General features: G+C 33.3%; 2 protein-coding genes across 5 annotated transcripts; one reads left to right on the top strand and one right to left on the bottom strand.

The window, feature by feature from the left end:
- LOC109336289 lies at window positions 273-4,640 on the bottom strand. Of its 4 annotated transcripts, XM_019572799.1 has the most exons (11): window positions 4,538-4,625; window positions 4,260-4,375; window positions 4,042-4,107; window positions 3,506-3,668; window positions 3,227-3,403; window positions 2,550-3,121; window positions 2,113-2,286; window positions 1,884-2,000; window positions 1,440-1,619; window positions 1,321-1,367; window positions 532-867 (listed from the first exon to the last, which is right to left on the bottom strand). In XM_019572799.1, the coding sequence occupies exons 3-11, from the start codon at window positions 4,087-4,089 to the stop codon at window positions 543-545; spliced, it is 1,803 nt and encodes a 600-aa protein (XP_019428344.1). In that variant the 5' UTR covers window positions 4,090-4,107; window positions 4,260-4,375; window positions 4,538-4,625; the 3' UTR covers window positions 532-542. The 4 variants fall into 4 exon arrangements, with proteins under 4 accessions (XP_019428343.1, XP_019428344.1, XP_019428342.1 ...); XM_019572798.1 differs by having other exon boundaries at window positions 273-867; window positions 2,550-3,403; window positions 4,538-4,626; XM_019572800.1 differs by lacking the exon at window positions 532-867 and adding an exon at window positions 929-1,161 and having other exon boundaries at window positions 2,550-3,403; window positions 4,538-4,640.
- LOC109336290 (protein ROOT PRIMORDIUM DEFECTIVE 1) lies at window positions 6,036-7,642 on the top strand. The gene has a single exon (XM_019572801.1). The coding sequence runs from the start codon at window positions 6,084-6,086 to the stop codon at window positions 7,272-7,274; it is 1,191 nt and encodes a 396-aa protein (XP_019428346.1). The 5' UTR covers window positions 6,036-6,083; the 3' UTR covers window positions 7,275-7,642.

Here is a 14,566-nt window from a genome sequence, read left to right as displayed (position 1 = left end):
TGACTAATCTACATGACTGAAAATCTTGTGCCATTCTGTTTTCAACATGCATAACAGCATAAAAATTGGCATAGAAAATGTATGGTCAGGGAAGTTTTACTGATCTGATTTAATAGGTTAAAAAATGAAGAGTACTGTTTATTACGTCCAATACTCTTAATAGATGCTTACACACCTTCTACACTCATGTCATTGAACAGTCCTCTTAGTAAATTAAAATATAGAGATCAAGCAAACACCATTATTGATTAGGAGGAACAAACCAAGTAGTATAAACTAATACCAAAATAATCTCTAGTGTGCTTTCAATATACAAAACCGGGAATTGAGCACCCAATGCCAACTGAAAGTGCATAAAGTTGTAGATCTCATGACAACCCTTTAGGCAATATTACTATCGTTTGAAAGTAGAACATAAAGCAAAAGTCTAGCACACTACCAACCAATGGTGTCCGAAGATTTCTAAGGTTCATTTTGTTGTGTATATAGAACATAGCTCGAACTATTATTTTTCTATGGGCTGAACAAAAAGTTAACAAAACTCAGGAACTCAGTTCTGCATCTTTCTCGAAAATATCCCACCCATCATCAAGAAGAGCCTTCTGATCATTAGCTTTGGTTCTTTCCTCCCCATGCCCACTTTTGGAAGAAAGGCTTGCAACTGAGGCTGCAGGACTAATCTTAAGTATTGCAGATGATTCACTATGCTCTGAACCCACACCAGATGTCACGGCTTTTTGAGATAAACCAGAAGAAGCTAAGATGCAACTAGTCTGGCTTGATGTGAAGGATTTGCTCAATGGAATATTTGCATCAAATTTCTCTTTTAGAAGCCTAATATCCTGACAAATAACAGAAATTTCCCCTCTGCAAAGTAAAATGAAATGTAAATACAGTGTAATAGAAATTGGAAAAAAAATATCACAGTTTCCGATGTCAAAATTCATAACATCAAACACATTAATGTTGAGTGAATAGTGATGAAAAAAATCATAATGGCCTAATTACACAGAAACATAACTGCTGCTGACGAAGCAGATCTCAAACAAAATTCCTTTGGGTTCCACAAAATAATTAAATGGGGAACTAACACTAACAGATGGAACTTAGTGGTCATAATCAATATTACCCGTGTTGGATAGAAAAGGTAGACAAACATTCCTATAGCTTTTTAAACCATTAGTGAGTTTAAGAAGGATTACTAACCAAGTCAAAGCAAAAAGAATTGGATTTTAAAATTTATATATATATACCTTTATATAATACTGGAGACCGGTGGGAAAATAGTAAATACAACTTTATCATAAACAGAAAACTTACTGCAACATATCAACAACCTGCCCGCGGTCCATCAGAAACTCCTGTAACTGCAGAGAAGAAAAGGAAGAAATAAAGATCACGGAATGAAATTATTTCAGAGCTGGGGGAACACTAGCAACCTGTGAATTCTCTTCTGCCTCTTTCTGTAGTCTGACTGACTCCTGTACTACCTTCTCCATCATTGCTTCCTGTTCCACAAGAGCCTTTCGCACAGATTCCTCCTTTTCCAGCTTGTCATGCTCTGCTGATTTCCTCATTTCTTCTGCTGCAGCAAGTCGTGCTTCAAGAATTTGGCGCATCTGGAAGCCAGACCCCAGGAGATGAGCCAAAATAAGATCATGTAATTTTATTTTCTTTGAGATCAAGTTAAGCCATCCAATTGTGCAAAGGAATAGGCTTTTCATTCATAATAATTTTTTTTAACCAAATTATAACTTTGAGATTACCCTGATTATTATAATTGCAGTGTATCAGAAAAGGATGTTCAAGTTATTCTGAAATGCAGAAAAATGTACAGAAAATATATCACTAATTTTCCAATGAAAAAGTCAAATTTAAAGTACCTCATCAAGAATTGCAAGAAACTTGTCCCTCTCATCAGACAAGTTTAGCAGGCGAGATTGAAGTTCCCTCATTTCAGTTGCCAGAATAGCCTTTTCACCATAAACTTCTCCTGCATGCTGCAAACAAAATATTGGAGATACATATTGTGTCTGTTACATGTAAAATAGCAACACCAAAGTTTTAGTAACTTTTAGATCTATAATTTCTGTGACCATATACAATACAAACCATGTCATTTGCTTCTTTTGCATGTGCCAACATTGTTTTATACTCTTCTACCCTTGCCAAAATATCAGACCCTCCTCTAGCAGCTTCTTCATTGGCCAGCTCTGCAGCTTTCTCCTGAAGTTCCACTTCTCTCATCAAGTTGATAAGAGATTCCATTGAAGAAAACAAGGTTTTCTGTAACATCAAATAACAATACGATATCATAAGTTTTAACGTCTTGCCAAGTTATAACCACCAAACTATAGTTGCATCATTCTATGCTAATAATAAGACTTGCACATTTTCATTTAATATGTAGTTTAATCATTATTAATGTGATAGGTTACCATTCAATATAGCGACAATGATAATAATGTCACTCTCACAATTTATGTCATATATCATTATAAAGCTGATATTTGTAACATCCAAATATAAGAACTTAAAGCTAGTAATACCTTGTTAGTTTTTGATTTGTCAATGATCTCCTGAAGCAGATCAATCCTGCAAACTTCACTGGATTGGCTAAGTGAGTTGTTCTCATTAGTCTCATCTTCAACATCACGAGTTTCACCAGTACAGAATTCTAGCTTGAAAAAAGAATCATCCTCTAGATTCTCGCCGGCAGAAATCGGACAGCGAGAATCAAATTCTGATTGAAGACTGTCACTAGCATTTGGTTTATGCCCTTGATCTGTATGGGCCTCAGAACTTTCTGCCTCGATCAAAGTTTCAGATTTTTCCAATAAGTTGTTTTTATGACAGATAGAAGCATCATTATCATCAGCTGAATGACCTGAATCGTCGAGCCACTCTTCATTCAGATGATTTGTTATTCCATTGCAGTTGTTATCTGCACTACGGAAATTCAGCACAGGTTCCATCTCTTGACATACACCAGAAGAAATCAATCTTTCACCAACATCAACTTGAACTCGTCCCTGATCAAAAATTTCTCCACCTTCTTGCCTAAAAGAATTTATTGTTGTTTCTTGAGTAATGTTGTTTGAGATCTCTCCGCTGAAATTATCTTCAAAATTGGAAAACATATTTAGTTCCTTATTTTCATTAAGAAATTTATTGATAAACATATTTAGCTCCGTAGTTTCATTCAGAAATTTACTGATACCCATACTATTATTTGAATTGCTGGCATTTGAAATTGTAGACTCGTGCAGAGCCACATTCAGATCCAGTCCACTAGAAAAGTCAGAAGTTTTGGTCATTTCTACATCTATAGGATGCGCAGCAGAAGACCCCACAGATAATTCTCTAAGAAGATCACCATCCTTCGACTTCCACCTCTCTTCACCTTTAAGAGCGGATTCAAAATGTCATAAATATTTAGAAAAATAGCTAAATGCAAGAAAGATAAAATGATATAGAAATGGATGTAGATAACAAGTAAAAGTGCCTTGCACGTTTGTTAGGGCTCCAGGGGCCTTGCCTTGAGGAGGAGTCGCCGGAGACAAGCTTTTGGACATTGAAGGGATGATTTCAGTAAGAACAATTTCCACAGCAATATCAGTATCCTCTGGGTTTTCAATAGCCACAGCCTTCAGTAACCTGGCATCAATCTACCCAGTGGAAAAAAATACAGACATCAGTTCGTACTTCAGAGGAAGTGGTGATGACAAGCCAGACAAATTCACATATTATTAATACATCATTAACTAATATGTGTATATAAGTACTGAATAGAAGTTGGCCTTAAATCATTAAGTTCATGCTCAAACCTGTGGCAACTACCGTCACGGATTTCTTAAAATTAGGCAAGATTGTTCTTTTCATATTGGTTACAATGGAAAGTAGAGATTGCAGAAAGGTAAAATATCAAAATACTTAAATCACAGAGCAACTAATAATTACACTTACATCAAGAAAGTGTCGGATTGTTCTGCAATTTAAATTACAATTTGGGAAAAATAATTAAAAGGTAAAGATTTATACCTGTGGAAATATATCCTGCAAGCATCTATAGACCGAATTATAACCCATGACCAAAAGAGACAATCTGCAAATTAAAAAAGATTATTTTTAATCATGACACGGTGTTTTAATTATAGATATAAAATACGTAAAAGCGACTAAAACTCAAGAGATGTAAATAAATTAGTGTGTGCAAAGTAACCCTAACTCAGAAACCACAATAACTAAAGTGTTTGAATAAAAATTCTTTTTCCCAATTTTCCTTAAACCCACAGAAAATAAATACCCGCCAATTTCGAAATGCAAAAGGTGAAAATCGCGAAAGGCGAATTAGGAGGCCTTAATTTAAGTATACCTAATACGAAAAAATGGGAATTGGAAACCAAATATCAATAAACAAATAAAGAGAAAAAATAATTTAATTTTATGTATAGAGTAGGAGTGAGAAGAGGTGAATGATGATGATACAAAGAAAACAGTAGGCGTGAACAAAAGATGAGTCTGGAAGGGAAATGACCTAAGTGTGTGAAACCAGAACGAGACGAAAATTATGAAGAGCTATTTCCTCCTTTCTATTTCGATTTATGTATGTATCTTTCTATTCATTTGAATTTTTCTATTTCTATGGAAATGAACTGACTAAACTTGTTTGCTAAGATATTGGCTGGGTGTTACTGTCATTTTGCATCATAACTGAGGGTGTTCTAGTCAAACCATTCTGATTTTGTCAAAATAACTAGAGTATCTTTCTAAGCCAACTATCAAGTTACTCGTGCATTTGCACCGGATGATATTTTTTACTGCATGATTAAGACACATATTACATGTGCATTTATGATTAAGAATATGTATGTTGCTTGTGCATTCGTATGGTTAAAACCATATATGTTACCAGTGCATTCATATTGTTAAAAATTATTAATTATATATAAAATCATACGGTTAAACCATACAGTTTAACCGTTTAAATTAGATAAACTTAATATGGGTCATCTACTGGTTTAACATCTTGCTCGACTTTCTCAACATTGTTTTTTACACATACATAACATGATATAGTTAGTAGTATCAAAAACATATATGTTATCGGTGCATTCATATTGTTAAAAATTATTAATTATATATAAAATTATACAGTCAAACCATACAGTTTGACTGTTTAAATCGAATAACCTTAGACCTCTTCTGATTTAACGTCTTGCTTGACTTTCTCAACATTGTTTTTACACATACATAACATGATATAGTTAGTAGTATCCTATTAATCAAAAAAATCATCAATAAATTTATAATTTCATTATTATTTGATTCTAAAATAAGATTAGTATAAAAATAAATATTATTTAACTCTAAAATAGCTACAAACAATATGTTATAATTCATATTATTATTTTAATACCGCTATAGTAACATTATGTATAGGTAATCATATTACTTTTATTTTTAAATAAATCACATGTCATGAGGGCTTGAGAGATTGACACATGTCATGAGGGAGTTCTTGAGAGATTGGCACATGTCATTGAGAGATTGTCACATGTCATGAGGGACCTTTAGTTTTGATGAGAGGTTGACATATGTCATGAGGGCTTGAGAGATTGACACATGTCATGAGAGAGTTTTTTTTATTATATAGGTAATAGATTTATAAACCTTTTTTCTTGGATAAATTTTGTTCAACTTTTATAAATATTTAATTTAGGTTTTTGCTTTACAATCAATAATGATAATTTTGATTTTTTTTTGGACCTATATTTTTTGAAGATGAGAATCTAAATCATCTCATTTCATTCAATAGTGGGATGGTCCAAAAAAGTTAACATAAAATAGCTTAAATTCATTAACCAATTAGAAGTTATATATGATATTATATTATATTATGTGATATTAGAATTAAGAACGTTTTTTAGGTTGACTACTAGTAAGAACTAAGAAGGGTTTGATAGTATTTGGAAAAATAATCGTAACGGGGTTTCAAAAACCTCATTCGGTGCCTCTCAACAAAAAACCTCTCTCTCTCTCTCTCTCTCTCTCTCTCTCTCTCTCTCTCTGTCTATTAAGGTATGTTATCGAAAACCCAAAAAAGTATATCCTCTCATTTCCGAAAAAACCCTAATCTGAATGTCGACCTGAACCATATTGTAACAAGAACCATTTCTAGCCTGAAAGTGGAGTGGCGCAAAGACCAAAACCTGGACAAGGCCATCGAAAATGATAAGCGTTACAAGCAATGCGCACGTGTCGTTAAAGAGGTTCTCAACGAACCTGGTCAAGTTATCCCTCTTCGCTACCTCGAAAAACGCCGCGAAAGGATGCGACTCAAGGATCAAGTCCAAACCTTTTTAAATCAAAACCCTGGTTTATTTGATGTATACTATGATAGAATTAAACCCAAAACTGAACCGGTTCGGTTTCTCCGGGTCAGTGACCGGCTTCAGAACTTTCTAGAAGAAGAAAAAAGAATCTTTAAGGAAAATGAGAACTTTATTGTGTCCAAGTTGTGTAAACTGTTGATGATGTCTAAGGATAAGGTTGTCAGTGCTGATAAGTTGCTTCATGTGAAGAGGGAATTTGGTTTCCCTAATGATTTTTTGGTTGATATAGTTCCTAGGTACCCGCAGTATTTTAGGCTAACTGGTTTTCCCGGTGAAGGGAAATCGTTTCTAGAATTGGTATCGTGGGAGCCGGAGTTTGCGAAATCGGTTATTGAGCAAAGGGCTGAAGAGGAGAGTAGGTCTACAGGGATAAGGGCTAGACCTGGTTTCAATGTGAAGCTTCCACCAGGGTTTGTGTTGAAGAAAGAGATGAGGGAGTGGGTTAGGGATTGGATGGATCTTGATTACATATCGCCGTATGAGGATGCATCGCATTTGGATCAAGCTTCGAGAGAGATGGAGAAGAGGACAGTTGGTGTGTTCCATGAGCTGCTTTCGCTTTCGTTGTATAAGAGGGTTCCGGTGCCGATTTTGGGGAAGTTTTGTGATGAGTATAGGTTTTCAAATGCATTTTCTAGTGTTTTTACAAGGCACTCAGGCATTTTTTATATGTCCTTGAAAGGAGGGATAGAAACAGCGATGTTGAGAGAAGCATACAGAGGTGATAAGTTGATTGATCTGGATCCACTGCTTGAGATAAAAGATAAGTTCAATGAGTTGTTGGAGGAGGGTTGGCAGCAAAGACGAGAGCAGCTGAGGTCACACCAAGAGAAAATTAGGAAAGACATGGAAGTTTTGGCCTCGAAAGTTAGTGAGTAGAAGTATAAAACAGGCATGTGGATGTGAAAAGCTTTCAATTTGAAGTGTTTCACAAGGAAAAAGCTCGAACTTTTCTGGCGAGTATGATTGTTAATCTTCAGTTGTATGTATTCTTTTTTGAATAATTGAATAGTTGTCTCTTAGTACCCATTACTGAAAAATGCTTCAGTAAAAGTTTTTGGCTTAGCCATTCATCTATGGATAAATTTCTTGATGCGTATATTGTTAGACCAATGTGGCAATGTCATGTATGCAAGGTAGAGTAGAGAAGGTTGTTGTTTAAAAAGTATTCTCTTTTGCTTGTAGTGGTGTTAACAGGTAACCTGATTTTTAAATTACAGAAATCAAAATATTACATTCCTTGGTGATGTTTGAAGCTGGGTGTTTCAACTTCACAACCTAGGTAGAATGCACATATATCATAAACTTACCCATATTGCAGAAACCTTACTCATCCCAAATGCCATTCAATCGGTATGAAATCCTGCAACTGTCTGTATTAAGATGCAATGGCTAGCTGATGAATATAATTGATGAAATACTAATATATCTCTGATTTCTTCATTTATCTTTCTTATTTTCAACCACTCTGTACCTTATTTACTTTGCTAAGAAATCAGTAGTATTTCCGTTTAGAGGGGTCCTTGTTTAGATAGGTGCTTTCTAGTTCTACATGGAGCAACATATCTTATTAATTTATGGACCTTTACACTACAGTGCATGAGAACTGTGGCAGTCGCAATGGCCATTGCCATAATTCTCAGTTTGAGCTGCTGTGGTATCATCTGCAGCTGCCCTTACGATTGGGCATGTCATTAATGTTTAGTTAGGCGAAACAAGTAGGTTGATCCTCTTAGTTATTTTCGGGTTTCAAATAGGTACTATAAGATTTTTTCTTCATATAAGTCATCCAATTTGGAAACATTCAACAAGTTTATCCTTTCCGTCAGGTGGCAATAAAAAATAACTGGTCATCTAATTTTTCTCCCTTCCTCCTCTCATCTCTCTGCTTCCATGGAAGTAAACAAATGGATTTTCAAAATCCAGATGGAATTACTGCATAATGACAAAGCACAACAATAATACCGAAATATAATAACAAAGAGAGGGAGAGTCAGAACTTAACCCGTATGGTCACGGATTCATGTGTTTGCCGAGGTTGATTTCAGTGTGGTGGTAGCATGGTTGTAGGGACCAGGTGATGCAGTGGTGGCTATAAGGTGTCTGTATAAGAAATGGACCAGCAGAGAGAAAGAGAGGCTAATAGGAAGGGAGATGGATAGCAAGGATTGGTGCTGCAGTGATGGTTGTTGGCCTCTGGTGTATGGGAGTCTCTAGCAAGGAAGCTTTGAATAACAGAGAAGAGAAAAAGGAGGGAGATAATTCTTGATTTCTTAGAAGTTAAAAATAGAGAACTATTTTTGAAGAACAGAGGTGCAGAAGTTGATGGAGAAATGGGTCTGATTAGCAGACAGAAAGAAACTGTAAGACATGTTAGGGTTTAGGGTTTAGAAGCAGTCTTGATAGACACACAATATTGTCCTCTTTCAGGCTTTTCATCCTCTATCATTTTATACTGCAATAATAGACCCACAAAACTCTTGAGTGTGTGGGTAAGAGCGAAAATTGCTCTTCTAGTTAAAAAGTGCTTAGTTGGTTGCCCCCTCGTAAGTATTGTTGCACACTTGCATGCTATTAATTTGGAATGCAGACCACTTGTAAGTATTTTCCTAACCATGTCTGATTCCAATAAAATTTTGAAACCTAATAAAATTAACATTATATTTCCTACTGCTCAACATTTTTTAGATGTCACAATTTCATTGGATTGGGACAAATTTGAGGACAAGCGATCTGCATTTATTAATTTGAATACATATCACCTGGACTAAAAACATGTTCCTATGGACTCATAATCTAATATGAACATTCCCACTCTTGTACGTCTGCCACCAGCGTCTCCTCACCCACTCTGCATCCCAATTTGCACCAGTTAACTATGCTTGTGCAATGTTGCCATTCACACCATGGTCCCCATCTTCACCACCATCATCTCCGCCATGACAAAGGGACACAAGGCCACCGCAACGGCACGACCATTGATGTGGGTATCGTCACAGTCACAGGCACGGCAACACAGTTGAAGAAGAAAACTGTTGCAGGTGGGTTAGAGAAATGGGCAGCCAATGTGTTTGTGAAATTCTAGTTCGATTGCCTCCTTTGCTAACAATACCTGTGTATCAGTATACAGTACTCATTGGAGAATCCTTTGATGTCAGTTACCATTGTGGTGGGCCAATATGATTAGCAAAGTCTACATCATATGATGCCAGGAAAGTTTAGTGGTGGATTAGAATCCATTATTAGTGTTTGAAGTTATTGTTATCATTTTTTTATCCCGGGTTTTGTTACTTAGATGCTTATTACTTTTCCTTAACTGTGCTTATCAAAGGAAAGAAATAAAGATGTAGACTTGTAGCACTCAAGAAAAGAAGAGAAAAAAGTGATGTCTAGGCTTGTAGCATGGTGGGATTATTCATATAATGACTAGATGTACCTGAATTTGTATTAGATATGAAAAGAACAAGAACTACTACCTCACTTTTTAGGCCTTTAGCGGCAATGGGCGGAGAGTGACTAAGACAAAGCAAAGTGGTTATAAAATTACAGTATAGGACACAATGTTTACTCTGCAATGATATGGTTGCAGTGTTCATAGCCCCCTAACCCCTTTTTGCACCTAAGTTCTGTGGTCACTATGGTCCATTACGAGTGGACAATTTCCTCTTTATGGATGAGTCATGACTATTGAGTACTGATGCGTTCACCAAATAAACAAACACAAATTTTTAACCAACCCCACTATGGTCGAATTGAAGCCAAAGTAGGTGCAAATTAAGGCCTTGTTGAATTGGCTATGGGATAGTTAGCAAAATGCAAAATATATATGTGGTATGATTTAATTTGAGAACATAAGACACGTGAACATCATAGATATAAATTATTGAAGATTCTAACTCTTGGTGTAACATTAGGGACTATAGCACATGAACCTCGGTTTTGATTCCCACAACTTATAAAAATGCAATTACTGCGTTTGTGATGAGGATTAAAAGATAGGTGCAATAGCAATGGTGGTGGCTGCAGTGATTAATGAATAAGCAATATTACTATTAAAGCTTTTATAATGGAGAATATATAAACACTATTTTAATTTCATAGAGTGCCCATTCTTTCTGCATATAATGTCTAATCTCTTTTATTATAGGTACCTAAACGTGCCTAGTCAAGTAGTCATTTTCACTTCATAACTTTTATTCCTGCATACTAATCATAGCTTAAAATAAAATTCATTATTTAAAAAGAGAAAAAGATGAATGCAATGACTATCTAAGATTTTTTTACATTATCATTGCATCATCAATCATTTACTTTTTATCATCATAAAAGAAATACAAATGAGTGATGAGTAACGTAATCACTGTGTATAAATTTTTATATTATTAATATATAGGTATTACACTCATTTAAAAAGGATAAATTATCTTATAAAATTACTCTACAAATCTTCATACTCATGAATATGTATCAACATGTAATATTTTGCTTATTAGTATTATTATTGATTTACAATCAATTTGTTATGAGTAAAAAAAATTGGAGGATGATATATATTTATCATCACTTAATTTGAAAATGTTTTTCTTTGGTTACATAATGTTTGTTATTTTATTGCATAATATTTGCTTAGCTTGTGATATTTATTTTCTATTCTCTTTGTAAAATTTAGATTTTAAATTATTTATAATTAACTTGGACTCAAGTATTGTAAAAGAATAAAGACCCAGACTTGACTTTTGTAAATAATCCTTGTTGAAAAGTATAATTATAATATCTTGAAGTAAATGAAGATAACCTGAATAGGGTGGGGATACCCCAAAAGTTTTTTTTTGTTTTTGAAGTGGAGAGACAATATTCTTGAGGAACAATAGAAAGGCGTTTATGCATTCACTTTGGACCATTTTGACTGCCAAAAAGAAAAGCAGAAAACCATATCTTACCCTTTTTCCCATCACAAATGACACAAGCACATCTCATACATATACACTTATATACATATATAAATTATTTTCGAACTATACTTTTAACTAATAAACATTGTAAATTTGTCCACCATTTTGTCTTATATTAAAAAAAAATATTTGTGTAATTTTGCTAGTTTCATCAACATGTGTGGAAGAAAATATTCTTAGGGCTTTTGTTTTGTTTTCTTCATATTATCACTTCTCTTTGTTCCGTTTAATCTTCATTTTTAGGACGATTTTGGCAATCAACCTTCAACAATATTTATATATATTAGACCTCAACCTTAGCAAATAAGGTTCATTCTTTTTGGTGGATGTTAAGGGACAAAATCTATTGTGAATTGTTTTCCTTGATCAGAGATATTGAATATTTAAATCAAGTAATTTTAATTGTTTCAACTAATCACGTACAATAAAACATGAAGTGATATAATTTTGATTTCTACGATTTTTATCATAATAATGAAAAAAGAACAAAGAATAAGACGACATATGAATAGCTTGAAACTCAATAAACAAGGAATAGAAGATGACACATGAATTATACAATGCCTCATTTACATGTCAAATATGTATTTTTTAGACATTTACAATATAAATATATTACATAACTTACAAACAAAAACACTAAACTGAAAATATTAAGACAGTATAATACATAGGGAAAAAAATAGAAAGATGAAGGAAATATAAATTTCCAATTTTTTTTATTAGCACACAAGTGGAAATTAAAAGGCCCAACTAAGCCACTATAAAAAAGAAGCACAGCCAAAAGCAAGGTACCACAACGATGCTTCTTAAATGATTAGATTTCTTCAAGAAACAGTTTTTTTAATGATTAATTAACAAAAAAAATAGAATTATATAATAGTAGAAGATTATCTTCAAGTTAAAGAAGAAAGAAGGTGAAGGTGGTGTCGCCACTTCATAGATGGTAGGACCGGGTCGTACGGAAAGAGATGCAATTGGTGAGTCACACGAATTCCATTTTGCTGTACAGCTGTACGGATGCGACATGATTGGAATGAAGCCCTTTTTTAAGAATATTTTCAGAACTTCACTTTTTTTCATTTTTTAAAAAGTTTAACCATGGAAAGTTTCCACATGCAGATGCGTTACAAATCTCGAATAATTCGTGTGCCACTTGCTTACAAAATAGATACATCCAATTCACTTTCTCATATTGTAGTATAAATTGTAGTAGGGTTGCATTAATGCATTAACATTTAATACATGATAAACTTAGATTTTTAATACTTGTTATCACTTTTAAATATAGAACCCAAATAACTTAAAGAGTATTTATTATAATGGAAATTTGTCAAATTTACTTATACAAATAACAACTTGTTCATCAATTATTCCTGTAATTTAAAACTAGCAATGATAAGAGAGTTTAGTTTAAGATTCATTTAAAGGCATAATTCACTTTCATTAACCAATTGCTTTACAAAAGAGTATTGGATAGTAAGAATATACTACTTCTTGATAACTGCTTTTGACTTTTGAGTTTAAATTACAGTAAATTATCTCTGTAGATTCTTAAAGTACTTTTCTCTTATCATACTGGGCCAAACGGCTAAAAACCATATAAAATTGAGGATATAGATCTTGTTCATCAGTGCTCTAAAACACTCATTAAAAATTTAAGTTATCTTTTTAAAAGTGATGTAACAAATATATTAAATAAAAATATTTTTTTACTAAAATTATTCCATTATTCTTTAGAAAAATGATATATCATTCTACAATATCAACTATAAATGTTCTTGCACTACAAAAAAGTGTTGTCTTAAATTGATACCTTATTTATTGATGATCGTTTATAAATGATACATGTTAGTATGTTACAATTTGTCGGATGATATATTGTGAAATGGGTTTGTAATTAAGTGGGGGATAACTCATCTCGGTATCACTAGTTCAATAATTGAAATCCGACAATAGTCAACAGATACTTCTCCATTGAATCTTAAACATTAAAAATCTGATGCTGCCTGTCAATTTGATCATTAATATACGAGTGATGCTAATTACTCAACTAATTGTTGTTGTATAAAAAATCACATGCCTCATCTGATCTTAATTCATTAGTAGTTTAGTATTGTTTAGTTCAGTGGATACTCTAGAACGTAAGAAATATTAAACTAGGGTAAAAGAGTGTGAATCATAACAAAGAATCTTCCGTTAGTCAAGATGATGTTCTCATAGGCAATTTATCGAAAATATTTGTCTATCTCTCATCAATATATATGTATTTATAGAGAAAGGATAAATAAGAAAAGAGTTATACAGAAAATAACAACAGATGATTGATAATGATGTTTTGTAAGTTACATTTTCATATTTTGTTGATATTAGATACTAATTAAGAATATGATTAAATGTTTAAAAAAATGTATTAAAAAAGCAATCCAATTAAGTGAATCGTGAATTCGTGATGAATGGTAAAAAAAAAACCTTGAGCGATTAGTGTCTAAACTATTTTTTCGATGACATAATTGTACGGAAAAATAAGTGGAAACACGAAATTGGGAAGATGTAACTTTATTATAGAGAATCACTCTATCAATGTCAACCTTGAAAATGGACATATAGGTATGCATAGGACAAACGAAGTTGAAGTGAAAATTGAATTGAAGATTGGACGTGGAGGAGAAAAAATGGTGTTTGTGAGGGAAAAAGACCCATCGTACTATATAAGTTGGAACAAGGATCCGTTGTGTTTATCTTGTAGGAATCTGAACTCATCATAATTGTTTTCGTCATCATTCATGAAATTAAGAACCATGTAGTCAGTGTCAATCTTACAAAGTTAACCCAGCTGTACCTTACTTGCAATTTATCAGAACAAATGCTCTTTGTTTAGCCTATATTCTACTTCACATCATCGTTGGGGCATTATCAAATATCAAATCACATGATTTTTTTGTTTCATATATCTATTTTTGTATGGGATGTAATCTTATTTAAGCCGGTAACATTCACAGTGGGTTATCTTTTTTAGTGAGTATTTTTTTATCAACAAGAATCAAACCCAAGATATTACTTAATGAGAATCAAACATGTATCATTTGAACCAACATCAATTTTGAATGATATGATTTGTAAGATCTATATCTTATAAAGATAGGTGATAACTATGAAATATCTTGCTCGCTTTGTTATTAAATTAAAGACAAATATATATATATATATATATATATA

Source organism: Lupinus angustifolius, chromosome LG20, assembly GCF_001865875.1.
Source record: "Lupinus angustifolius cultivar Tanjil chromosome LG20, LupAngTanjil_v1.0, whole genome shotgun sequence".
In the NCBI taxonomy this organism is placed as follows: Eukaryota; Viridiplantae; Streptophyta; class Magnoliopsida; order Fabales; family Fabaceae; genus Lupinus; species Lupinus angustifolius.
The sequence above is the reverse complement of the archived record's forward strand: the minus strand, read 5'-3'. Positions and strand labels throughout refer to the sequence as shown.

Coding starts and splice junctions, on each gene's coding strand:
- LOC109336290 (XM_019572801.1), top strand. CDS start 6,084: ATGTTATCGAAAACCCAAAAAAGTATATCCTCTCATTTCCGAAAAAAC.
- LOC109336289 (XM_019572797.1), bottom strand. CDS start 4,089: ATGGGTTATAATTCGGTCTATAGATGCTTGCAGGATATATTTCCACAG. Junction 3,669..4,041: donor TGCAGGATATATTTCCACAG/GTATAAATCTTT, acceptor TCCACTGGGTAG/ATTGATGCCAGGTTACTGAA. Junction 1,368..1,439: donor AGGCAGAAGAGAATTCACAG/GTTGCTAGTGTT, acceptor TCTTCTCTGCAG/TTACAGGAGTTTCTGATGGA.